At 38.0% G+C, this 27,326-nt stretch overlaps 3 protein-coding genes and 1 long non-coding RNA gene across 6 annotated transcripts in view; 2 read left to right on the top strand and 2 right to left on the bottom strand.

Annotated features, from left to right (window-relative positions):
* TDRD9 (tudor domain containing 9) overlaps positions 1-2,022 on the bottom strand; it is a 59,393-nt gene extending 57,371 nt beyond the window's left edge. Inside the window, exon 1 of the mRNA XM_088166290.1 lies at positions 1,898-2,022. Coding sequence (XP_088022416.1) covers positions 1,898-1,938 — 41 coding nt within the window. The 5' untranslated portion in view covers positions 1,939-2,022. The remainder of the gene's footprint in view (positions 1-1,897) is intronic.
* On the top strand, positions 221-2,886 carry RD3L (RD3 like). Its single transcript, XM_088166289.1, has 3 exons — positions 221-313; positions 992-1,297; positions 2,125-2,886. Exons 2-3 carry the CDS (start codon positions 999-1,001, stop codon positions 2,420-2,422), a joined length of 597 nt encoding a protein of 198 aa, XP_088022415.1. The 5' UTR covers positions 221-313; positions 992-998; the 3' UTR covers positions 2,423-2,886.
* A 7,212-nt stretch (positions 2,887-10,098) lies between these two features.
* On the top strand, positions 10,099-14,683 carry ATP5MJ (ATP synthase membrane subunit j). Of its 3 annotated transcripts, none has more exons than XM_088166287.1 (4): positions 10,099-10,205; positions 11,812-11,943; positions 13,584-13,604; positions 14,506-14,683. In XM_088166287.1, exons 2-4 carry the CDS (start codon positions 11,820-11,822, stop codon positions 14,529-14,531), a joined length of 171 nt encoding a protein of 56 aa, XP_088022413.1. In that variant the 5' UTR covers positions 10,099-10,205; positions 11,812-11,819; the 3' UTR covers positions 14,532-14,683. The 3 variants fall into 3 exon arrangements, with proteins under 3 accessions (XP_088022413.1, XP_014727364.1, XP_088022414.1); XM_014871878.2 differs by having other exon boundaries at positions 10,120-10,205; positions 11,820-11,943; XM_088166288.1 differs by having other exon boundaries at positions 10,187-10,707.
* A 1,522-nt stretch (positions 14,684-16,205) lies between these two features.
* On the bottom strand, positions 16,206-27,177 carry LOC148223441 (uncharacterized). The gene is made up of 3 exons (XR_015804260.1): positions 25,525-27,177; positions 23,808-23,906; positions 16,206-16,764 (listed from the first exon to the last, which is right to left on the bottom strand). It is a non-coding gene; the product is annotated as an uncharacterized LOC148223441 (long non-coding RNA).
* Positions 27,178-27,326: the final 149 nt, after the last annotated feature.

Here is a 27,326-nt window from a genome sequence, read left to right as displayed (position 1 = left end):
GGAGATCTTAATGGACTTGGTAGAAAGTATTTGAGAGACCATGTTAGGTTAAATGGATTACTGCTTCTCTCCAGTATAGAGGATGAAAAAGAACCTTAAAAGCAGAAAAACTTAAACTGTCATATTCAGTAAAGAAAGTCATTTTTTCTGGGCACAGTTTGAGTAAATGAAAAAAAAAAAAGAAAATAGGAAAAAGAGAAAAAACCCTTGTTTTCTTCCAGCAGTACTAACAACCTGCAAACGGGATATGCTAGAATAAGAGACCTTCAAGCAAACTCACCTGAAACAACACTGTTCACAGACAACTGCTAAGGTAATTTATGTTATTTTATTCCAATCTGCATGCTTGTTTGTGCATGATTTGTTACTAAGTGCAATTCAGAAGCCTAATCTACTACAATTCTGTTTCCAGATTATGTGAACAATAATGAAAATATTTAAAATAAAACTTGATACATAAGTTGTAAAACCAGATCAAGCAGAGTTCCAGCACTTAACCACTAATTAATTAATTTCATTTTTAAATATATGTGTAAGTTCAAATTATGGAGGTTTAGGGGGTTGTGTTTTGTTGGGAGAGAATGTTCTTATTTAGTTGGGTTTTTTATGGTGTTAGGGAGGTTTTTTGTTAGCTTGCGTGATGGGGTTTAGGGGCTTCTTCCCTGTTTGTTTTTTTAAATCATGTATACTACGGATAAGACATGGATAAAATATGAAATATTTCCAGGATGACGGATATGTACTTTCAAATGCCATAAATTTCACAGAGAATGTTAGCTCAGAAAAGAGACAGGAAATATTATAAAGTGCAAGGCTTGTCATATTTCATTACGGCCTGGTGATTTTGTACAGCAAACTATTCTAGGATCATTAATAAAGATTCCTTAAAAACATTCTGCTCCTAAGAAGGGAGTCTACAGGTAAAAAAAGAACTAAGATAACTAAGAACTAACACAGATACAAGCAAAATTCTTTTTTTTCTTCTCCCCAGCTTAAAAATGCCACTTTTTGGCTGGATGAAATGGTCAAAAACTGATTCCTACAAATCCACAAGATGTCCTGGATCAGAAGTAGTTACAAAAACCCTACTGAGGGAGTTGAAATGGCACCTGAAAGAGCGTGAAAGATTAGTGCAAGAGATTGAAAATGAACAAAAAGTCCAGAAAACTGGCATGGATTACAACTGGCTCAAGAACTACCAAAATCCTCAAGCAACAATTCCAGCTACTGAGCAACGGCAGCTTGAAGTTCTGTGCTCTCAAATCCAGCCTTGCCAAACAGGAACTGTTCTCAGCAGGTAATTGTTTCATATTTCCCTGATCCTCAGTTCTCTTTCACAAGTAAGATGTTTCTCTACTTAATCTAAGTTTTTATTTGGCTCTGCTCTTCCAAAGCAGCAATGACCAGCAACTGAAGCGCATTTTTATTGTTGTTTTAGAAATTACATCTTCACTTTAATATTCTGCACTTGAAGGAAGTTTTAAATCAGGATTTTCCTGGTCTAATCCAAACAAAGGAAATCTCATACGACCTTTCAAACATTTCCCGTTTTTCCTGTTACTTATCCCTACTATTTATTAAATAGCAACCCAATAACTAAAAATCAAAGGACTAATGCAATGCACTATTATGCAGAAATCCAGCCTTACTGCCTACAATACCAGAAAGCTCCTAAAAACTTGAAAATCAGTGTAAATTAAAAAAAAAAAAATCCCTCAATATATTTTATGAAGAAAAATTCTCCTATGCCTGCCTTAAGTACATTTTCTAGGGACTCAGAAACGACAGAACAAGTCAATTCGCCTTTTAAAGCCCAGAATACACCTAAGGGCAAAGTCAGTTTAAATCAAGTTACCCAGACGGGCCAAAGGAAAAAAAAAATTAAAAAGAAGCCTACCCAATCACAACTGCTTTCAATCCACAATAGCTGGAACACATCCAGTGTATTGTGAGAGCTCTTTTCCTCTTACAATCAACTGGGGGAGGTGAGTGGGGAAATGTGGCAGCAAGGAAGAAATGACACCAGAACTCAGGTCATTTCCTCCTCCCCCACCCCCAAATGACCAGAGAGGAAATAGAAACATTTTCAGATGATTAGATTACAATTTTTGATTTTTTTTCTAGATTTCGGGAAGTTTTGGCAGAAAATGATGTTTTACCCTGGGAAATAGTCTACATATTCAAGCAAGTTTTAAAAGATTTTCTTACCACCATTGAGAGAGAAAACCAAGCAGAGCAGCTGGTAGATGCATGGAATACAAATTGCTCTGAACACTTTAGCCCGCGTGGTGACAGCTCCAACAAGTCGGACAAAGATGAAATCCCCACGGTTTCAAGTTATGTCGACAAAAACACACAAAGCATGTTTCCCACCTTCTCTCACAGAATCTGGAATCTACCCTATTACTACCCATCAAGTTAATTTGGTTTTTGTCGCTTTCAAAAAGTTATGTAGCCATCCACATTCCTTTCTTGTAATTGCCATCCACACACATAGGAGTAAGAAATGCAACATGCTCCCCTTTCTATTCCAAGTTTAGAAATTAAAATCCTTCGTAATAGCTAGTATGCAGTAACTTAAGTATCAACTCACCTTTTATCTTTATAGTTTATTAGAACTGTTGCGTTTGAAGCCATCTTTTAATCAAAAATGTAGATGCTTCTGAAAAAAAAACTCTAAAACATTTTAATTTTTAGCCATATAGAGCTAGAAGTATTTAAACAACAAAAAGGATTGCTTGGCATATTTTGAAACAGGATCAATCCACAGAGTATTAGTCAAAAACTTCTCTGTGTGTCACATAGCTTTTAGGCTCTATGGGAACTTTATACTGTGTAAAGGAAATGGTTTAATACAACATCAGTTAAATAAACTGGTAAATACTTTTTGGAGCTGAATAATTATTTCTTACCTTCAAGAATAAGTTGCATGAAAACACTGACAGAACTTATGCTGCATGTACTATTTCTGTATTTTTTTCTAAACTATACTCTGCACATGCTGAAGTATGTGAAGGTGGACAGCTAAACAAAATCACTAGATATTTAACAGCATTTAACCACTAGCTCTCTATTATTTAAAAAAATTATTTAATTACTTAATTTTAAACAGCCATTTTTCATTTGACTTACTGAAAGCTGTTCTGAAACAAATTCTGCATTAAGCCTTTAACATTTTGATGAAATCAGGTGGTACTTCTCTAGAATAGACAAGGAGTCAACAGATCATTTCTAACACACAAGGTGTTCACTCTAAATTTACACATAACAAAATTTAATATTTCTCAGCCGCCATGATCCATCACTGCGGGTTCACAAACTTTTACAAGATTAATCACGTACGTAGCAGTCACGGCCACAGCAGGCAATTAGAGCAGAAAATCAATGAAAACATATGCCAGAACTCAGCTGGCTACATTTCCAATTGTGCTCCTGCTCCCATCACTGTAACAAGTTTTTACACGTTTTATATAACCTTCTTCTCTGTGTTGCCTTCTGATCTGTCTGCCAGGTCAGAAAAAATGGGCAAGACTCACATGGCCCAATACACAGAATATACTACTTCATAAACAAAACTGCTTCCTCTGGTATTAATCATACTGAAGAAGATATTCAGAATTCACTTTCAATCACTTGTGTTTCATTGTAACACAACTTCAAGGCATCTTATGCTCCACAGTTGTATCCCCCATTCCAGAAAAAATTTACTAATAATGCAACATAAACTGGATGAACAAATGGCACAATCATTTACTAAACACTTTCAAATATTTTTCAAAATTATTTTTAAAAGCCTTTGAAAAGCTTGTGCTACAGACAATGTTACATGTAGAAAAGTAAAACGTAAGATACACAGAAGATAAAAAAATGAGAACTACATCCACCTAAAGGATAAAGCATTGGAGGACTAGAGCAAAAAATTTCTAACAGGTTTAAAATAATAAAAGCTGCAGCTCAATACCAAAAGTAACCAGCCCCTTCAGCTCCCATGAACTAAATACATAAAGCTTCACAACAACGTGCAGACGTCTTATATCTGCAATCAGAGCCGCTATAAACTCTGTGCCCCCTTCCTGTCAGTTGTCAGTCTGTGCAGTAATAACAAAAACGCTGTTCTAAACCTACTCTGCCCTACTGATGCAGCACAAGGAGATGGAGATTATTCTGCAGTTCTAATCTAACCCCTGCATGAGGGCAGCAAGGGATTCAAAGTAAGGTTTTTCCACAGTGATAAAACTCTCACAAGTATTAAATGTCAAGTATCTTTCCTACAGGAAACAGAGTAACAAGTACTGAGTATTAAAAGGCACTGGCAGGATTAATATTACTCTGAGAATTAACATCCATAATGCTAGTTTCAGATAGCTTTGAAGTGTTCAAATGTGTAAGAATCCCACAATGGCAACTCATACAAGTTTATTTCTTAAAATGGTATCCTCACAGCTTTCTGTTTGAAGGTAAAAAAAAAAAAACCTCTAAAAGTGCAGCTTCCAAATTTTTGTTTATGGAAAATGGAAGACCAGAAACATGGAAGATCCACTTACCTTATCACCAAAAATGGCTAGGGAAAACAAACAAACAAAAGCAAAAAGATAACCCCAGATACAACTTCCCCATAAACTTCACATCAATTTCATTTTAACATGAGCAAATGCATTTTTCCAAGTTTAGAAACAGGGATAATCAACAACACCATATTCTAAAAGGCAGTCACTACACAACAGTTTAAAAATATAGGTAGGCATCATAGCCAATTCAATGTTAAATCCCTGTGCAATGCCAGGGAAACGCACAGAAAGGCTCACCTACTTTTATATGCATGTTTTAACCAGACTACTGCATCCAGTTCTAGTGTCCACATCTGGGGGTAAAGGAGAAGGCAAAGGAGAACTCCAGAAGGTACAGGGAAAAAAATCCCAAAGGCTGAGAAAATGCCATCCTCTAAGGCCTCACCTTGGCTGTTTTCTTAAATACTGAAATGTGGGGTAACTGTGGAGTACAAGTACTTCCTCCTGACTAAATTGCTATATATTCTCTCTAGTTAAAAAGCAGAAAAAAGCATAGAAAAAGCAATGTTGTAAGAGTAAGAAGCCGAACTAAAACTGTTAAACGTATTTTAAAGAAATCTGTTAGGTTTACTGCAATATGCTGCCAAGAAAATCTGTTCTTCAACTCACCAGCTGAGACAAGCCATTTTCTAGAATTCTGCTTACCCTTATAATTCAGCTACCTCAGACAGCAGTAAGACTGCTGGAAGGCCAGTCACCACTACGCTGTGGGAGATCACTGTCCAGGAACTCTGCAACTGCTTCTTTAAGTACTTTTTATTTATGCCCTACACAATTTGCATGAGGTGTTCTAAAACCACATCGTCCCTTACCGTGAGCCAGCAGATATTTCTGCAATAGGCAGGCAGCCAACACAAACCACTCTGGTGACAGAAAGGTGAGTGGCAGTAATTCCAAAGGACAGCAATGCCTCCCACGTGCACAAGTGTCAAGCAAAGCAAACAGCATGCAATATTTCCAGCCAATAAGTCACCTACAAAAAGGTGCTAACTTGGTGTAAGGTACACCTACGAAATGCAGGAAATAAAAGAGAGAATAATCACCTTTTAAACACATAAGCCTTTAACTGTCTTAATGTGAACACAATCGTGTTGTTAACAAGGAAGGCTTTAAGGCTCTAAATTTCTTCTCTTTCAGTTAAATATAATAAGAAGAATTAAAAAGTTAATCAATGAGCTGTTTAAATTCCAGCCACGTTTTATGCAGTTTCTATTTCTACTACCTTTCCCCAACAACCTCAATTACTAATACTGCTATGCTAGAGGTAGTTCAGGAAGCAAAAGAATCTTAAAAGCCTTGGAAAATGAGGCATCATCGGTAAAGGAAGCAAACACATTCCATATCTCTTTTTAAGGGAGACACGAGGCTTTTAGATCCCATTAAACAATCTCAGTACCATTTTTGTAAAGTATTAATTACACACACTCGTGTGCAATAACACATCAGTTATTATCAATCTGATATTAAAGCCACACAATCCTACATTAAATTTCAGACAAAAGTGGTAGGCAGAAAAGTCTCCATCAGTAATTGTATATCCAACTTCAAATAAATAAAAATAAGCATCTCAAAAATCTGATAACTTTGGTTTTGACTTTCACAAGAAACAAATAAAGAATTTTAAAGCAAATTGACAATTATGCTACAGGCAGCCTCGACGAATGAGAAATTTTTTTGTTTTCAGCTCCTCAAAATCTTTCTTAAGAAGTCAGTGAATAAAATACAAGCACTTCCTTTCCATCTGACCACTTGAATCTAAACCTCCTATAGAGACTTCAAGTTTTGCAGAAACCCTTTAAATGTAAGCACATTCCCAGAACATTGAAAGAGAAGTATGCATGGAAACAAAATATACCTAAGGAAACACAACTTCTCAAAGAGATTCGTTCAATTTTGTGGAAGGACAGACATGCACCTATCATCTATGCTCAAAGGTTTTATAGCTCTTGGTAAGAAACTCTGTCCACGCTTACATAAATGGTAATTTAGGATGCATATCACCTCTGTCCCCCTAGGACATGGGGAAAAAAAAAATTGAAAAACCAAACCTGTAAAAACAATTTTTTCCCTACTAACACAACTGTCAAACTCACAATTAGGTTATCTGATAAAAACTTCTGAGTGGAAAGAGGTTTCTGTCCAACCAAAAATAAAGATCTGCCTCTGCCTAGTCACACTAGGCTTGACGAATCTTTCTCATTTCTCCTGCTTACAGTAAATGCACAAAATAGATCTCGTGGCCTAGCACTCAGTTCGGTTCAAGAATCTCTCATCAAACACTTCATAAAAACTACAGAAAATGTTACCATCACCTAAATAAAGACCGAGAAGTCACAAACATCTTGTTCTTACTGGAGTGAGGCATCACATTCACAGAAATAACCTAAAAGAACTGTAAATTTTTGTCTGGTCCCCTCTGGAAAATTTTTACTACTTGCACAAAGCCCAGTAGCTCTTGTTCAGTGATTGAGAACTTGGTAATGTCAGCACCTTTACACTAAAAGAGAAAAAGGAATAGATATTTTGAGGTGCCAGTTTTGTCCTTGACCTGAAGCAAAGACAGCAACATTGATAGCCTGAACAGTCTCTGCTGAAATGTCAGACTACCTGATAGCAAGACGTTATGCAAAAAGTTCTTTCTTTCTCAGATGCCAATGTACACCTAAGAGAAATAAACCTTCCTAAAATACAGCAACCTCTATTGCTGTGCATCACACAAGGAAAAATAAAACCCAAAACACTCACTCTGGAGTGTATGCACAGCTCATCCTGAGAAGTACGACATGGAAGTGTCGACAAAACACTTTCCCATGGCAACATGGATAAACTACCACACCTGGTCTAAATACCAAGATCAGTATGCACTGCCACAGTCCAGGCAGCATCCAGGGGAAGGTATTTTTTGGATTTAAATATCCAGACTCCAGTGAAAATCAAATGTATCTGGCTGCTATGCAAACACACATACACTTTTCATTGCCTGTAACTCTGCCATCTGAGAATAATGCATGAGAAACAATATGTCAATATACGTCTGACTTGCTTTACTCTGGTAACTTAAATCCTTCCGCTAGGTTACAACAGCAATGAGCCCGTGAATCTCATTATCACTTGCCACTGATAAAATTTTAAGTAAACGCACCTGAACCAGAACAAACTGAGTCTTTTCTAGTACTGTTCTACAGTTTTTCAACAGGATTAGATACAGCTGCACATCACTGCTAATGCACTTCAGAGACAGCAAACCCTATACGCAACACATCTAGTGTTGATGGAGACAAAATACCTAAGCAGCAAATCAAAAAATAACATCAAGTATTAAACGCACAAAATCTCATCAGCCACAATTCGCTACCAGGGGTGTCAGGCTGGAATCCAACAACTGTACACCCTGGGCCCACCAGAGCAGAGGAGCCAGAGGAGGCTGCCCAGACTCTGGGGAATGCTCACAGCACACTGTGAGCCACGGGCACACAGCAGAGAGGAGAGAGAGAGGCGATCCAGAGCAGCAGCCCAGCGCCCCGCACTCACCCCGCAGCCACCGGCGGTTCCTGCGCGGGGTGCCCAGGGGAAGCGCCAGGGCGGCGAAACTGCGCCTCCTCGCCCAGGAGCTCGACGGCAGTGACGGCCCCGCCGATGGTGAACCAGTCCCGGCTCCGCTCCTCGGTGAGTTTCCGCAGCATGGAGGCGGATGGGAGGCGGATGGCGGCGGATGGAAGGCAGATGGCGGCGGATGGCGCCGGAGAGGCCCCGGCACGCGGTCCCGCGCCACCGCCCTTCCCGCCACGTGCGCACCTTCCCGCCCTGAGCCCGGCCCCGCCCCCGCCGGGAGCTCCTCTCTGTTCCCGGACAATTCTCCTCGAGCTGCGGGCTGAATTCCATTAAACCGACCCCCAAAATTTATTAAATAAAGGCAGGACACACAGATACAGATCAGAAGTATACAAGAGAGTGGAACACTAAGGCCTGTCATCCCTACTGGATAAATTTCAAAAGAATAGGAACTAAGATAAATGTGTCACCTGATCTTCCCTTTCATTCTGTCATCCTCACTTCACAAACAACAGAAAAGGTCTGTGTGTAATTTGTTAAATCAGATAGGTAATGAAAACCAGTACGAACACAGGGTAGACCCTTACTTTCTCCAGTAGGATTTATCATCTCCACACTGAGTGCCTAATCCAGTGCAAGCATTTGGCTGCTTTAGAACTGTTCCTCTCAGATAGGTAAACACAAATCTAGGGTATGGTAGAGAGATAAGGATACCACAGCCTCTGGTTGTTTAACATACCAGCCTCAAAATCCTAAATTAAAGAAAGAAGGATATTTTCCTCACTAAAATTTCAAGAGATTTTTAAAGTTTTAAATGAAAGAGATGACATATATGCAGTATTTCATCATGTTATACTCCTATATTAAATATAAAAAAAAAGCCCATGTAAGGTCCAAGAAGTCTTGTTTTCCCTGTGTGACAAAGTTCATAAGTAACAAATCTATACACCTGCAGATTATGTAAATGACTGAGTAGGAAAGTAATTGCAGCCTGTGATCCCACTAAAGCATTTTAACATACACAATAAAGGCCTGAGGTCTGCTTTCCTTTCAGAGCCAGGGAGGCCTGGGCGGTCATTCCCCCCCTCACTCACAGAACAATGCCCGAGCAATTGGAATTCCAGTCACCCCTCCTTCCCACACCTGGAGGAAACAGCCTGAAAAGCACGAGGTGCTTCAGATCTGGTAAATATGGCCCAGCAGGTGCCTCCCACTCCTCCAGGACAAGCTGTTCCTGAGGGACACGCTGACAAACTGTGACAGGCCTTTCCTGGCATTGTCCTGCCACGGGACACGTGCTGCGCTTGTTCTTGGGAAGCAGGACTGAGGTAAAGATATGGAATAGAAGAGCATTGCCAGCAGATCGAGGGAGGTGGTCCTGCCCCTCTGCTCAGCGTAGGGGAGGTGAATGTGGAATTTTGTGTCCGGTTCTGTGCTCCTCAATACAAGAGGGACATGGAGCTCCTGGAGCAGATCCAGTGAAGGACAGCAGAGAATGATTGGGGTACTGGAGCATCTCTCGTATGAGAAAAGGCTGACGGAGCTGAGCCTGTCCAGCCTGGAGATGACTGAGAGGGGACCTCATCAGTGTGTATAAATATCTGAAGGGAGGGTGGCAAGAGGATGGAGCCAGGCTCTTCTCGGTGGAGCCGAACAATAGAACAAGAGGCAACGGGCAGAAACTGATGCAAAGGAAGCTCCACCTGATCATGAAGAAGAACTTCACTCTGCAGTGACCATGCACTGGAACAGCTTGCCCGGAGCAGGTGTGGAGTCTCCCTGAATGGAGATATTAAAGAACTGTCTGGACGCAATCCTGTGCCACGTGCTCTGAGATGACCCTGCTTGAGCAGGGAGGTTGTTCCAGGTGCCTCACTGCGGTCCCTCCCCGCCTGACCCATTCCGTGATTCCGAGGGAAGCGGGGCTGGCACCGCCGCGGTGCGAGGGCTCTCTGGTCCTCCGCGGCCATAGGGGGCGCTGCTGTCCCCTCCCGCCGCGCGTCCCTTCCCGGCGCGCCCCGCGGCAGCCCCGGACCCCTCCCCGTGCCCGTTCCCCGGTGTGACCTTCGCCGCTCCCCTGGCACGGTGGGTCTGGGCCCGCCGAGCTCTGGCCGGGTCCTGGCGGGCACCGCTCGGGGCTGTTTCGGGTGGGGGCAGCGCTGGTTCAGCCTGGGAAGGGAAGAAGGGAGAAAGGGAGTACGGTCCGCGGCGCTGGGACTTTGCCGTTACCCGGCACCCCCGTGCAGAGGGTCGGGCCTCGGGCGGGCCGCAGGTGCCCCGAGCTGCGCCGGGTTGTGCTGGGGAGGTCAAGGTGACAGCAGACACAGCGTTTTTCCGGGTAGATTTCAGAAAAAAATTACTCAGAACGACGTCTTGCCCGTACAGGCCCTGGGGAAAAGTCTGCCGGGCTTTGGCACGGTGTTAAATGGAAACTACACTGCTTATTCCTTGTGTTCTGTAGCTGTGGGGAAAATCTTTGCTTCTTTTTCTGTTGAGTCTCCTTGTTTGTTAGTATGTCTTGATATTCTGCTATAGCAGAGTAACTGTAGTCCACTTTCATCTGAAACTACAAACGCTGGAAATTTGGGTGAGCAGTGTCCTTAATGCAATGTCGTTAATAGTGTTGGTGAAAGCACAAAGGTGTTTCAGGAACTTTTGCCACAATAATAAATGATTGAAATGACTGTCTATAAACAAATGTAAATGTGGGTTTGTCTGTAATTATATACGAATTGCCTCAATGTTGCTTTCATTCTTTAAGAAACACCTAGATTTTTCCAGTTGTTTAGACACTGGCTGCCCTTGCACCCTCTTCTGTTAGAGGTTTGCCAGACGATGCTTTACATTTATTAACGGCCGATAAGTGAGCGTTACCTCAGTGAAATTTAACTCGGCTTTTCTTTCCTGGGTCTCTGGTTTACCATATGCTGTCTCTATGTGTGTATAGCTGATTTTACTGGTTTTCAATAAGCATGAACTACTGTGTATAAGACAGTAGAACACGGGGCATTTCAGTGCAGTGTGGTGCAAATATGAACTAACATTTATGGGAGTTAAGATAAGCTTTATTTTAAAACCGCCTAGAATTTTCTCTTTGTCTTACAAAGCTGCATGGAAAGCGAAAAACCACCACCACTGACAGGCTTCTTGCTCTTGGGGCATATCTTCAAAGTCAAATAGTCGTGATAAAGCATGAATTCATTAGCTTAACGTCATTTATGTTGCTATTTTGAGCAGAAATTACCATGCTGGGAGAGACAGCTGTGAGGGAGGGAAGCTAAATCGGTAGTGCAAGGAAGGAGCATCTCTGGCTTGTCTGGGATGAGATTTCCTCCTGAGGAAATCTGGAAATATTAGGAAAAAGCTGTCACTGATAGGCAGAGAGAAGTCTAGCTATTGCTGCTCTGTAAATGTTCTGTTGATTCGTCTTTGAACTCTTTCATCAACTGTAATTTAATTTTTTTGTGTTAGCCCATCAATTGTAACCTTAACTCTGAATTTTCATTTCTTTACTTTGGAAGAAGTACTTTTGCATGCTTGGAGATTTTTTTTAACCTGTAAACTGCTGCTGATATGCATCAGGAGTGTGTGTGTGTGTATACATAAAGATAGATAAATATATGTGTTTATATGTCTGTATGTATGTTAAAAATCCAGCAGGTGTAAAAGTTAAAATGACAACACTTCTTAGAGTTTCAGATGGTGCAGACCATGATTCCAAAGGTATTGAGGCCCATGAAATTCTACTTCTCTACTGTGTATCAAGAAATATGGGTTGGTGTAGCATTAACAAGTTATGCCTACTACAAGATTTCATTTGGGGGTAAGTCACACATTGTAGTCTTTTTTTATAAAAGAGAATACTCACAACAGGAATCAGTCATTTAAGATAGCCAGCAAATAAGAAATTAACATTCTTCCTTAGGGCTAAGTCTTTGCTATAAAAATTTAGATGTTTTAAATGCTGACTGTAAAAGGTTCCACTAATGAAAATACTCAAATGTCAGTGCAACTGTGCTTACGTTATAAAGATCAGGTAATGTAGGAATTGGTTTTTAAAATGCAGATCTAATTTACTTGCTCAAGATTTTGAAAATAGTTTTTAAAAGGTTTTCTCACATGAACTTGTGAAACTGTTTTGGGTTGATGGCACCTCAAAGTGAGAGCTATATCTCTGAACATGAGAATGTATGTTACTTGTTGACACTGGATGACTTTCTCAAAGAAAGAAACAGAATATCTAATAAATTTGATTTGGCCTGGTCCCTTAAAGCAGAAGAGTACGAAAGATTATGGTGTCTTAAAGGTTCTGTTTGTCAGTTTAGGCCGTGCTCAGTAAATCCCAAGTCAAACCCTTTACTGGCTGTTGTGAACAATGAAGTGTTGTAAGTTGTAGACAGAGTTCACAGAAAAAGGAACCCCTTGCTGTGGGAGCAGCTGAGAAATATTACCTCAGTATTTCTCTAGCTTTGTCCAAATAGTGTGTAGCATTCCAAAACTGATACACTGCACTTAAAAGTTTAGGTAAATATAAGCATATCTTAATCTAAATATATATCTAAATATCTTAATGAGTACTTAATGACTAATAAGTAAATATGAGTAGTTGAGGTAGACAGGAAGAAGAAAAAGCTTAACTTTTGCTTTCACCTATTTCAAGGAAAGTTCAAAATGGACAGACTGTCTCAAACTTGTCTTCATGTCATGCTACATTAATTCATGATTTAGATCAGCTGGTGTAGAGTTTTGAGGGCCAAAAAACCTGGATAGATGGCAACTGTATGCTAAGCTTTATTTGAAGGGAAAATAGTTTTTAATAGCTGTAGCCCTTTCTGCACTTTGGGTAATAATTTTGCAAATAATGCATGGAATTATAGAAGAGTATGTTGGAGCATAAATCAGATTGGAAGGGACCTCTTGAGCTCACCTGATGCAAGCCAGTGCTTGAAGCAGTTAGATCACAGTTAGATCAGGTTGTTTATTACCTTATTCATAATTTAAGTGAGGATTTCCAAGGATGGAGATTGTACAATCCCTTATAACTGTCTTCCTTATGAAGAATTTTTTTTTTTTATCACTATGACCTAGTATTTTGGGACAACAATTACAATGGGAATGTAAAATACAAAGGAAAATTTTAAAGCAAACATTTCACTTCAGTTTATATCCATATCTTGTGTGTGTATATATTCATATATTATGTAAAATAGTAACATTCCATAAAAGTTTATTTTGAATTACAGTAGAAATCTTGATTACTATATTACTATGGTCTTGGTTAATTAAAACAACTTTTAAAAATCAATATAAAATTTACAGAAATGTACCATGGAAAATAGATGTTATACACTCTCAACGTTTAAGGTAATGATAAGCTTAACTAAAGTTTATCTGTAAAACATAAGTAAGAAATATATTTTGAACTGTCATTGTTCAGCTTATTTCTTTTATTTTTTTCCCCAGGCAAAAAATCATCAGGAAATAGTAAGTATTAGCTATTTAAAACCTTGATGTAATTTTAAAATAAGTACAGTAAAAATTAGTTTGGAATATTTCACACTAGATAAATTTGGGGCTTAAGTTACAGATTTAGAAAATGTTTAAAGACTACTTCAAAATAAGTAATTTTGGTTGTATTGATAATTTTATAACCTAGAAACATCCGTGGATCTGCACATAAAGAATCTTTTGTGTAGACTTTAGGAGTAAAATGGAAATTCTATACCTTGACTCTGTAGGCGAGGCATTTTTTCAACTAATACTAACAACCATTTAATGGAATTACTTAAATCAGCATAATTTCAAGTATACCTGCTATTTTAGCTGTCAAGAAACTAGAAAGTGTGGACTTGTGTTTTGAATTTGTATTTCTTTATCTTTACGAAGTAGTGTTTAGGTATTTATGGACAGTTTCTTCTGACATCACACTGGAATTTATTTTTTTATTACCTGCGGTATCTCAGTTCACTTTCTGCACCATGAGAGAGAACCCATTTGCTTCTAGTTTAATTTGTACATGCAAACATTATTTACATTTTGAAATGTGCAATTAGAGAAAATACTGCCTATTATAGACTTAGAATAGACTTAGACTGCCTGTTATAGACTTAGAATAATAGTGTAAATAAACTTCAGTTCTGGAAGAACCATAACAAAACCAAGGAAGAATGGGTGTTTGACTGTAATAGGGCTTTAAAACTTGCAAAAGAGAATTTTTAATATTTGCTAAATTTACTTGTGTACACATTTTGAGGGTATTGTTTCATTTGAATAGCCAATTCTTGTGCTCACATGTAAGTACAGTTGTCAGTTCTAGGACCTGCACTGCATTCGTGAATTGATTTGATTTACTGTTTGAACAGCCTAAATCACGTCTTTGTTTCAGAGTCCTCTGGTTCTGGCCATCATTAAAGATCTCTTCTCTTCTTGGAATGTGAATTTGGTGGTTCATCAACTCTACTGCAAATGAAGCGAGTTACAACCATAGGGAAATGAATCCTAGAACTGTACCTGATCCATCTGCTGTAATTGGAAAAAGAATAAATCCATTGAGCAAAAAGTAATTAAAGATGTTGGACGATCTATGCTGGACTGCAGTGCTAACCTAATCTTTAGAATAAGCTTCTACAGTTCTAAGTACCATGTTAAACTTTTCAACAGTACATTAAAAGGGACCAAATCTTTATAACCAAACTTCTTAAATGGAATTAGATTCCTTTCCCCTCTCCTAATAATAGCTTTTTTTGGCTATTTACTTTTAAAATGTCATTTAATAGGATTCCAAGTATGAGGACTAAATTCCCAGCTTTTTGTCAGCTTGTGGTGCAGTAATCAAGGGTACCAAAAATTATATTTTAAACCTTACATTTTTTAAAGTGGTCTTAGTTCTGCAAGGTTTAAAAGCAAAAGTTACATTGTTGAGAAAACATCATGCAAAACATTCACAGATACTTTCTAAAAGTGCATAATTCACAACTATATTTTTTTGTCCTTCATATTCAGTAGAGCTAAGGAATTATTCTGAAAGGCTTTTCCTTCAGTCACAAGTTTTGCAAAGGAATAAGTAATAACATGCCCATATTGTATAAGAAAATTGATATTACATGGACATTCATTTGCCATTGCAACTTACGAAAACCTCAGAATTTAAAGGGAATAATGAAATCACGCACTAGCAGTTGGTATGAACGCAAACATTTAACTGGCTTCAAAGAGTTTTTCCTTTTCCCTGAAAGTGTAGAAGTAATACTTGCATTATTAGGATGGGTCATTAGTGGATTTGCAGATAGCTGTTAGAACTCCATAGCAAGTGTATTTTGGAGACTGTAGGAACAATATGCTATCTTGTGGAAATCAGTGTTCAGAACTACACATACTAAATTCTGTTCCAAGGATACATAGTGTGTAAAACCAAAACTAGACTTCATGTCATGTTTTGTTTAAATTTAGCCTAATCTGCCTTTGAGAAGATTAAGAGGCTTAAGTTATTTTAATGACTTAATGCTTACGTACTTCTTTTTAACTACTTCACTGAAACATCTTAAATCTTTCAGCTTGATTAAAGTTTTGCTTTTCAATCTCCCGGTTGCAGTATCTGGCCATAGCTTAAATGTTTTGTATTTGAATACTCAGGAACTTGATAACCCTACCTGCTGATGGTAAACATTCCAAATACTGTTGCTTTTAATTTCTTCAAAATTTATACTTATGGTTAATAGCTGTACCTACTGAGTATAGTCAAATCACCAGTTTTATTTCTGTGAAAGCTTTTTTTAAAAAGACAAGTTTAGCATCACTGAATTTGAAAAGGTGACATCTGTCCTTCATGTATTTTTGACATTTATTCCCCCTTCTACCGTTTTCTTTGTTGAATCTTTCCTTGATCTGTTTTAGCTGATTTCTTTAATCATTTCTATATGGGTTTTTCTGTTTCCTCACTGCAGAAATATGTGAGAAATCAGAAGAACTCACTACTCGATTTTTTTTACATAAAATCAAAAGCATCCAAAAGAAGGGAATAGAGAGTAAAAACTAGAAGAAAATGGAGCTTAAACGAATAGATATTAGGCCAATGGAAATTACAGGATGGGTGAGTTGTGGTATATTTAATTAGCAGTTCAGATTGAAAATTTGTGCCAAGTAAGGAGCTGTAAGAGCATTTGTAATGCAAATTTATGATCACTAAGTTATAGTTCCTAAGATACCACACATATTTCAAATGACCTGCTTTAGCAATTTTCAATTACAGAGTTCAGGCAAACAGACCAGGAAAAAAACATTAATCACTGCAAGATTTGCTTCACCATAGCCAGACCATTGGCACTGAGGTGCATCAACAGGTTCTTCTGATCTCCTGGGCTGGAAGGCAAGAAGAGCTTCTGCTGACCTGCCCTTGGAGCACACTTAACTGCACTTCTAGGTAAACTTAACCTGCTTCAAGTCTTAACACTTCTTTTTATCTGACTTGCTTGATTTTCTAGTAGGGAAAAAATGTACATATGGGCAGCAGTGCCTGGGTTATAAAAATTATAATTTAGACTGAAACAATGCTACATGCAGCTGGTTCTTCCATTGTTGCTTCTCTGTCAGGTATTTCTGTGAAGGCTATGAATATTCCCTCCTTTGTGATCCTTAACACAAGTACCTGCAAAAGATAGGGGAAGTAAGACTGGTGTTCATGTTTAAATAGATGTTTTGGTTTGATTTTTTACTTGAGTAGCATACAGAAGGAGGAAATTCAGTCACGGCTTCACTCGAAAGCAGAAATGAACACACCCATAGCATGTAATACCTGTAGTACTATCTATACTTCCTGCTTCTCTATGCTGAAGTAATGTAAAACACTATAGACGAAAGCAAACTAAGGCATTTTAAGAAGCATTTCATATTTACAGTAAAGTGTGGAAAGAGTAATCAATTTTCATTGCAGCACCAGCACCTGGAGCGTAGCCCTCAGTAGACAAATATTTCAAGGAGTACCCACCCTTGAAGTGAATACTCTTATTTTAGGATATGTGCCTTTCTTTTTTAGTAATTTAGATAAGGTGATTTCTAAAGCTAACTTAAAACAAAAATATTTTCCTGTTCCAGGTAAGTGTCTAAACAGACAATACTCAGCTCCTGAAGAAACCCATTTGCTATGCAAATGACTATGTAAGATCAAGACTTTAATCCATGGATGTAATATTCATCATGATTCACAACACTGGTGAGGGATATGCTTACTGCACATTGATGGGTTACGTTCCTTTCCTTTAGCTGCTGCCTCTTTATATTGCTGACATTTCTAAAGCAGGATTACATTTAAACTTTATGTAGTAAAATAGTTAAGCAACTGCATTCTTGATTTGTTGTCTGTCATGAGGCATCATCAGTGACAAAACCTGTTTACTACGTTTACCATGTTAGTGGAGCAGCAAATATATATAGGGGTTGAAGAACCTCATCCAATTACTACAGCATCCTCTTGCTCTTGACTAAGTTTTGTTGTGGCACTGGTAACTTTTTTTTTTTAATCAATACAGAACATGAAAGCTCAGCAGTAGGAAACTGTATTAATAATGACAATGCTAATGCAAGATGTCTTTTTACAGTACAAGTACTTCTGTATTTGCCCTTTCATACTGGGTCTTACTTATGACTGGGATTTCTCATTTTGAAGCTTGGGGATTTCTAGAACATTTTAAGTGCTGTCCTACAATCCGGCATCTCAGAGTTTCTCCTGCATGCTAATAAAGTATGATAGAATACTCTAGGGGAGTAGCAAAATACAGTAAGAGCCAAGGAAACATTAGTCACAAGGCCCAACCTACTTAACCTCCTTAATGGCTAACTTGGAAAAAGCCCAAATGTGTATTCATGTTAATTGGGAGGATGAGTAAAGCTGCAGGAAATGATCCAAAGTAACTAAAACAGCTGAACCAGTCTCCTGTTTATCTGAATCATGATAGCAATCCAGTGTTTATAGTACAAATACCAAAACAGAGCTGGTATGTACATGTGTCTTGAACTTTCAGTTCTTAAGGAAGGAACAGTATCAGGTGCTTGTTAGACACAGGTGGCTGTGTGTGACATCACCACCAGCTGGCTGAACTGAAACTGAGGAAATCAATGTGTGAAACCTCTATTGTTTCATTCACAGATTATCTGTGAAATTACTGGGAAGGAAAGAATAGGAAGATGAAGATTTCCTGAGGCATTCAATATGTTAGTTAACAATTCATTAAATGGAGGAACAAGAAGTGACAAGATAGTGCTTGAACAGCAAACTCTTCAAACTATAATTCCATGACCTTTAGCAACTAACATTTAGCAGCTAATATTTTTAAGAACATAAAGCCACATGGCTGATTAGGTAATTTATTAAAAACTCATAAATAAGACAGTCTTGTGTAGTCTACTCCACTGCTGCAGGCAAAGTACTTGGAAACAATTACTCTCTCCTAACTCCAAATGAACTGACCACCACAAGAATGGATGATTTAGACGTTTTAATTAAATTCTGTCTTTGGTTGTGGTTTAACAGTATGAGCACTTTAGCAGCTACACCAGCCTGTGGAGTTTGCACCCTTACACCACAGTGCCTTGCTCTTCATAGTTCTGCTGATACAGCTATTTATGAATCAGATTGGGTGATTTTGCATAATTTTATGGGGTTTTCCCCCTCTAAAATAACAAAACAAGCACTTGTTGGGTTTTTTTTTCCATTTTAATTTAGACCCTTTGATTTACAGCAACGCTGCTTTATAACTAGATTATAGCACAACGATTGGAGGGTTGGTTTAGCAGAAAAAGGGCAGAAGAATCAGATTTTCTATTCTGCCATTTCCTCAGCCAAGTTCCCTACGTCATGGTGTCCCTCATAACAGGGCAATGCAAGTTTCCTCCTCAGCCACAGCTACACAGCACACATCAAAGGATGTCTCTCCTGGAAGAACTGTCATCAGCGTCAACAGTGGGAGCAATAAAATGAATGCAGAACTCCACCCTGTATAGAAATCAGGAATGACAGCTTGTGCTCTAGCAAAGGCAGAGCCTTGCTTCCTTCCTCTGGGACAGTACATCACTTTCTGGAGTTTATACTATCACTTAATTAATTGGGACAAATGAACAAAAAAATGAGGAACAGGGAGAATCACTGGATGATTATATCCTAATGCTCAGTACTACCAGGAAGAATACTTTTACTTATAAAGGATAAAATTGGTAGTGGTTCATCAAGTTATATTATTGGTTGTCATCAAATGAAAATATGCTTAATTATTATGACCTTCTAAAGGATTGTAAAGGAATGGTTTTTAATTGATATGACCTTTTAACTTTTATATCCATATCATGACAGTACCTTCAGTGATCTGCTGGGAGAGACAATAGAGATTTCTTCAGAGCTAATGAAGTGTGTTTGGTAGGAAATGATAATGGGGATTAAGTGGGTGGTAGAAGTAAGAGCTGTGTACTGAATGAATCCCATCTGTGGTGACTGCTGCCTACACAGATTTTTTTTTTTCTGCAGTATTAGTTGTAGTCTTCATTTCTTGTTTTAACCTGTTGTGTTTAGCATGCTTTTGATAATGCTAAGAATTGCTGCAATTAAGGGGGAATTCTTTAGGTATGAAGTAGAAACTTGTGAGGTATTTCATATGGAATGCTATGTAAACAAGCAAAATGGCAACAACTAAACTGAAAAGAAGCAGAGTATTATGGGAGGGAAAAGGAGGGATTAATAAAGTGTACTAGAATATGAACAGGCATGTGATAGAGGATCAAGAATACAGGGCAGGATACCCTTTTAGGGGAGGTCTAACCAAAAGCATTTCACTTTCATAATTAACTCTATTGGGTTTTTGGTACATATAGATATATATGTCTTAAGCTATGCTTTTTTCGGCACTGTTACTGATTCCTTACTCATGATGCTTCAGGTATACCTTTTAATTTAGTGCAGTTGTACAGATAAATAACCTTTTTTAAATTCTCTTAAACCTGACATTACAATTCTCTCCTTATATTCTTGATGTTGTATTCCACATATGACATACAGCTGAAAAGAATCTTCTAGTCTCAGTTAGGATCTCTAGACACTTCTTTTAAACAATTAGCTAAAATTTAAATTCTGCATTTCTTTATGTAAGCTAAGAATTTGAGTCATACCAATTTTAAGAAAGGACCTGACTCTTGGTTTAAGTAAACACCAAGACATAATACTGTTCAGCATCCTTTGATTTAAGTAATTCTTCTGGAGCAATGCAACTAGAAAAGGAATCTTGCAAAAGTTATTTTTACTTTGCTTTCAAATTATGTATTCTTATTAGTGCTATCACACCTATTTTTAAATTAAGGCTGGTACATTAAACATGTACTCCGACCTTTGTAGAAGGAAGAAAGGCAGAAGGCAAGAAAACAATGTTGCCCATAGGAAATGGAAGAAATAGAAAAAAGATTCCAGTGCCTTGTGCTGTAGCTTGTCCATTTACAGAATAGAAATACTGGTTTTGAATTTGAGACATAAGCAGTAGACAAACCTTTAAAGTACCATCTAATCATCCCCCAGCAAGTAGATTATTATTGGGTGTACTCCTCCGTGATGAGCACACTCCTTTCCAGCCTTCTAAATATTCTCAGGTTCAGCTGCATATTTTGGTATTCTTCTTTGAATAAGTCAACCTAAAATAGATTCTAAATACATGCATACCAGTGATATATTTTCTACTGTCACTATTTCTAGAGCTTTTCACTGAATCATTTTCAATAAGGTTCCATCAATGCCCTACACAATTCATCTGCTTCTACTGTTGACATTCTTCTGTTTATGCAGCTAAGAATTGTAGTAAACCTTGTTGTAGGATCACAGTAGTAAAAAAAAAAAAAAAAAAAAATTTAGAAATGCATTTCTGGAAGATTACAAAACAGGGCACTTGGAGAGAGAATCAACTTGTCTCATTAATGTTCCCTGAACTAGAACGTTGTTGCTTTATGTGGAATAGGAATACTTAGAGAAACAGAAGGCATCAACCTTAAGCATCAATAAGGCACAAACCCATTATTTTCATAACATGCAAAAATCATCATTGCAAATGTTAAGATTACATCTGTTGGTCAGATTACCTGAGTGCAGATGGTCTTCTATTAAAATGCACTACTAAAGTAGCATTTGTGACTGAAAAACTCAGATTCACAATAAATTGTATATACTTGTATAGAAGACAGCCATGATCTGACAATTTTTGGTAATCAAAAAAGTGGTAATTTAAGGTGGTGTTTATATATATATATATACACACTCACATATACATATAGATATATATCTATGTATGTATCTCTCTGTATGTAGATACATATGTGAGAGAAAGAGTGCAGAAATGTTTTCCATAGAGTTGTTAAATCAGAACCTGTTTCACATTAGCAATGGTATTTTATTTAACTGATATAATACTCTGTACTATATTTTCAGAGGAGACTTACCTTGTGTATTCTAATCTGTAAAATCTGTGATAAGTACATACACAAAAAAAACCTGTGAAGAATGTTATTTCCAGTAGTGTAGTCTTAATAATGTAGCTGTTTAAATACAAAGTATAAACAGATAAGGGGTTCTTAAATACACATTTAATTTTGTTTATATTTTTTTTCTCCTACTCTAAATGACCATTCTTCTGCTCAGAGGCATGTTTTCCTCTCTAAGCCTCCTTTGCACATCACTTTGTCAGTAATTGCTGGAAAATATCTTTCAGTATATCCCAGAATTCAGAATTGAGCAGAGGACTTTCCCAATCTCCCCTTCCAAGCTGCAATCCTTCAAGTTCACCCATTACCAGGTTCAACAGCAGGAAGCAGTAGCTTCATTAGACAATACCCACTTCACTTTTGTTATTACTAGATCTATTTACCTCAAGGAAGGTAACTAAGAAAATGAAAAATTGTAGTAGGAGATACACGTTTCAAATTAGGAATTACTGGGTTTGAATATTGCATTAATACAAATCTAATATGAAAACAAACCTTCATATGATAAAGCAGTAAACATAAGAAAATAAAGGAGATTGGTTTGGGTTATATTAAGTAACTAGTTGGCCATCTAAAACAAAGGAATGATGTGGTTAGTAGAAAAGTTGAAGACTAACAACCCAAAACTTTTGCAGCATGGGGGGAAACTGATCACGTATCACAAAATTCTGCATTAGCCTTTTAGCTGAAAGAGAAAATATTTGAAATTCTTTCATATAGACACTGTAAAAAACAACTAAGTCATGGAAGAGATACATGAGAACAATTTTAGTCTTACAGTAACAAATAAAAAGCTAGACTCAATCTTAAAACATGGCCCATCATTTTCCCCTCATGTTAACCAAATGGTACACCCAAAACACAGTAGCACTTAAATAGAAAAGAGTGAAGGATTGACTCTCTCCAATTAATGTTTCCACTAATAACCCATCATCTGGCTCATCTCAGACACTTGCACTCATAGACATATTGAAAATTTCAAGGAAAAGGATTTTTATAAAAAAACATCCTGAGAGCCCAAATGGCTATAAAGCCTAAAAGTAGAGAACATCTACCAGGACATTAAAGTTGTTTTCTCTACTGCTTTGCATATGGTTAATGGCTTCTTGTTATAAATTACAGGGGCACAGAACAAGATTTTCCATCTATAAAGATGATGGCATGTCATCTTACAGGACTGTATCTTCTGTAGCTACAATATAAACCAATACCTTTTAGTACAATAATTTTAAGAGAGTGGATACCAACACAGTCCCAATGAGACCCATGGTATTTCCCACTAAGTACGTGCTTTTGCATCATGTGCATTGGATTAAGTATACAATTTCTGATATTGTTTAAAGAAATTACCTCTAATCCACCAAATGCAGGGCTGGAACACATGACATACCAGACACCCAAATCCCAGGAAGTGCACACAGCTATGCTAGACACACATAATGCTTCACTCCGACTTTAATTGTTGCACTTCTCAGAATGATGCATTGAGTGCTGGGCTATGGAAACTTCAGATCATGAATCACCTAGTCCAGCATACATCACTTTAGAATATTACAAGGCAGTGATGAAAAAATATCTGTCTCCTGTTCACGTGTCTTAAATACTGTATACCAAACAGACATCAAAGTGTTTCCTTTAGGTTATTATTTGTAGTTTATTTATCTCTGAACAGGTTTGGTGGGGTTTAAAGTGCCTTGGCTGTAGGTGAATTCAAGCATGGCAGCATATGACTATTGTTCAGTACAAACACTTTATTGCTGCAGCCTTAGGAAGTCAGCATGATTCTGGAATGAAAGGTTAATTAAGGCCACAATAACCAATTAATATACCTTTCCTTTACATATACACCCTTACTTTACACTGTTTTCACTAAAGATTTGAGGCTCCTGCTGTGAAACTCCCCATGTAACATTCAGTCTTTTTGTTTGTATTATCTGTTACACAACACTGCACTGTAGCCACCCCATGAACTGCCTGGCAAGTTAGAAGTACTTCTGTCATTCAGCTTCTTAAATTGCTTACCTAATCAGAGCCAGTTCCTCCTGCATTACAGCAAATGCAAAATACAATTTTTGAAAGGAGAGTTGTATTCTGTAATAAAGTAATCCACTTACTCATTTAGCAAAGAGACATCATTTTCTTTAAATACATGCAAAAAAACCCAGTGCTCCTACCCATACTCACATTTAGAGATTTTATTCTGCCAGTTGTGAGGGAACCCATCTGAACTGTAGCCATCCAAAAGTTTGCTCCCCAATCAGAGCTAGTCATCCAGGCTCCATCCTAAATCAATACAGAGATAGGCACCTTCAAAGACCGAGAGACTCAGATAGCGGATGAGTATCTCGGTGTGAATAAATTACCTGCAGAACTGCCTCTCCCCTCCCCTCCCAATTTATCTGTGGAAACAGCCTCAATGACTGATTGAAATGACACACCTAACTCCTACATCAGTAAAGTTGGATAAGATGGATCCCACCCTAAGTGTTTGACCTCTGACACTGTTGCTGGCTATAAATAGCAGTATCTGTTATTTAAAATAAAACCACATGAAAAGAAAAAAGTGTTACATTATTCAAAATGATTTTCCTGTGACACCTCCAAAGCGTGAAAACATTTTTCTATGCGCTGGAAAAGCATCTCAAGTGAATGCAAAACTGGAGAACACTTGGATCTCAAAAGGTAGGAAAGCTCATTTTCCTTCTTCTGTCTATGCATAGAAAAGAAGCAGGAGAGATTCAGACATACTAGTTTTTAAAATTTTAAAAACATCTACATTTGAAAATCTCTCTAGAAGATACTGAGAAAACATAAGAAAGATTCAAAATTTCAGCAGGAGTGCTCCTGAAAATTTCGTTAGTCTGCCACCTGTATTTTTCGGAATCTCTGCTTGTCTTAAGAAAAATAATGATCAAATAAGAGGCCTGGAAATTTATTAACAGCAGTTAAACCCCCTTTTTCCAATAAACCCAGGTTAAATACCGTGTTTTAGTCATTTTTCTCTATGTACCCATAAATTCCAAACGCTTAAACAAAACACTAAAAGACAGTTTATGCATTTCAATCAAATTTCAGTTTCTCTGTAAATACAACTTCTGCACATCTCAAAAACTCACCATACCATAACCAGTAAGCACTACTTCTTCATTTTTTTATGTAGTATAAGTTGAAGGAATGTGCGCTATGCTACAGTGGTTTCAATTTGTAAAATATAAAATTGCTGAGGTTTTTTAAGAACCAAGAGGAGAATAAAAGATACTTGTATAAATGTCTTAATACTTACACCAACAAATAAGCACAAACCCTTTCCTTTAGAAAGACTAAATTAGAACTCCTTTCACAAAGGAAGCAGATTTGGAAGCAAATAATTTGGCTTTATCTGCTTCCATAACCAAATTCTCTTTCCTTATCTTAGGCATTCCCCAAATCTTGACTGCCTTCATGCAACCTCAGTTATCCAAGAAAGGCAACTGAGTTGTAGATATCACTGGCCCCTTGGGCCAAGCACAATTTCTACAAAACTGGAGCAATTATTTGGTATGTAAATGCATGGGCAATGGGGAAAAAAAATTACGTTATTATAAGTAACCATTTTTCTGCTCACAGGAAACAGATTTCTGATTATAAGCTGGAATCAGAAAATTTTATAAAGGCTGTTTTGTCTCTTGACTGCTAAGAGAATGGTTCCCAAAAAGATTTTGCTGTGGGAGAAGTGTTAAGTAACTTCCCATGCTGCAAGGTAGAATTTTAAGTATTATACTTGGTAAATATTGGTTAATATTTTTTTCCTTAATACATTTCTATAGGAAAATAGAGATGGGAAGAATTGAGACAAATGATGTTTTCAAGGGAAGCAGAAATAGGAGTAGGAGCAGACTTGCATATAAAGTGCATACTCTACCTTTTGAAGACATTTCCTCTTAGCCCTCAGTATCCAGTCTGTCTGGTTGCTGCACTGGCTGAACCTTCATCTGCCAAAAGCAACACAATGACAAACTTTTATACTACAGGCCATTATTCCAACAGAGGAGTTGTGTGGAGGAGTGTCTGCATCCCCAACAATTGTCTACATCATATTCTCTCACTTTTCATTTTGTAGGCATTCTTGCTGTTGCAGTGGAAAAGTAATAGTGGGATGATATTTACAGTATTTTTTTATTATTACTCACTGAATGCAGGGAAATGTCAGATATCAAGTATACCTGAAAAAAAAAAATAGACCATTGTTTAAGAATTACTGGCAATGAAAATTAATCTGGTTAATGAGAAAGACTAATTTTTATATAACAAGTATGACAAAAGGTGCACAAACTCCTCAGTGTTAGACTTTTACAATTTCTAGTTTGTTAAAATTAGAATTACTGTAAGTAGTAAGAGGACAAGTAAATTTCTATTCACTCATTATTTTGTTGATTAAAGTTCAATATGAATTTGATGAACATAAATCACTCTCCCCCTTTTTTAATATAGATGACTATGAACCTTTTAGAGCCTGTTTTATTCAAGTCAGCCTTAGTTGCAAAGTAAATACTCTTCTGAGTTGTTCTTGGAGTTCTCTATGGGGTTTGAAATAACACAGACTAACCTATTTCCAAAGCTCCGTGTGTGAGGTGGAACCACAGTCTACAGGAACCTGAGGGTGATATTGGTGTGATTGCCAGCAAGTAGCACCCCAGCTGGTACTTGCAAACTAACATGAAACTGGCAAAGTACTAGTTTGCGATGCTAATAGATTTTCCTTGTAGGACTATTGTAGTGAAAGAGGTAGAGGCTTTGACCTGTCACAAAGCTGACACCAGAGCCTGCAAATGCACTGAGAAGGATACACAGTGAAATCTTAAGCATGTATATAGTAAGATAATTTACACAATTATCTGTTACAGAATCTTACATGAATAGGTTATGCTTACCATACCAGCTTATACATTGAGATTATTATGCTATTACCACTTACCCTCAAAGATTTACACAAACATTATCTAAGCTCCTCAAAAACTTGCCAAGTTAACTTTTTTTTTTCCGCTCCTAGCTGAGATTTGTCACGGTGTTCTGCAAATAAAGTAACAAAGACTGGAAACCAGCCATTTTCAGAAACAGTTGGAGCACTGGGTAGGTCCATGTATGCTGTAGATTAGGGTTTAAGACTCACAGCAATATGAAATTTGTCTACATTGCATGTGTTGCAGTACAACATATGGTGCTGTTTTGACTTCTAGATGAGCTTGGCTTCTTCCAAGCTGTTAAGTTTCATTTTGCTGTTGTAACTCTACAGAGAGACTAGAAAATGAAGGAAACTGAACCTTACTTTCAAACACGAGACCAGATCTCATGAGTCTGACATCAGGACAAAAATACCTTCCCCTCCTGCTGCTAAGCGGAGTTTTGTACATCAGACAGGTTTCACAAGGAAGGGAACGGTAGAAGGAAGGTGACGCTAGACATGACGCTATCCAAGGTGGGTTTCGTTAGACCACGACAAGCTGTCGGGAAGCGACCTCAGCTTACAGCACGGGAGACCACCGAGCCTCGTGTAACCGCGCGGCTCCCCCCGCACGCCCAGCGGGTCGCGGGCAGCTACAGCGGTGGGGCTGGGCCGGGCGGAGCCGCCTCGCATTCCCCGCATTCCGGGGGCAGAGAGCGCCCGGGGCCGCTGCCCCTTCCTCCACCGCCCGGGCCCGGGGGCAATCGGCCGCGGGCAGCCCG

Source organism: Sturnus vulgaris, chromosome 6, assembly GCF_052056855.1.
Source record: "Sturnus vulgaris isolate bStuVul1 chromosome 6, bStuVul1.hap1, whole genome shotgun sequence".
NCBI classification, from domain to species: domain Eukaryota; kingdom Metazoa; phylum Chordata; class Aves; order Passeriformes; family Sturnidae; genus Sturnus; species Sturnus vulgaris.
The sequence above is the reverse complement of the archived record's forward strand: the minus strand, read 5'-3'. Positions and strand labels throughout refer to the sequence as shown.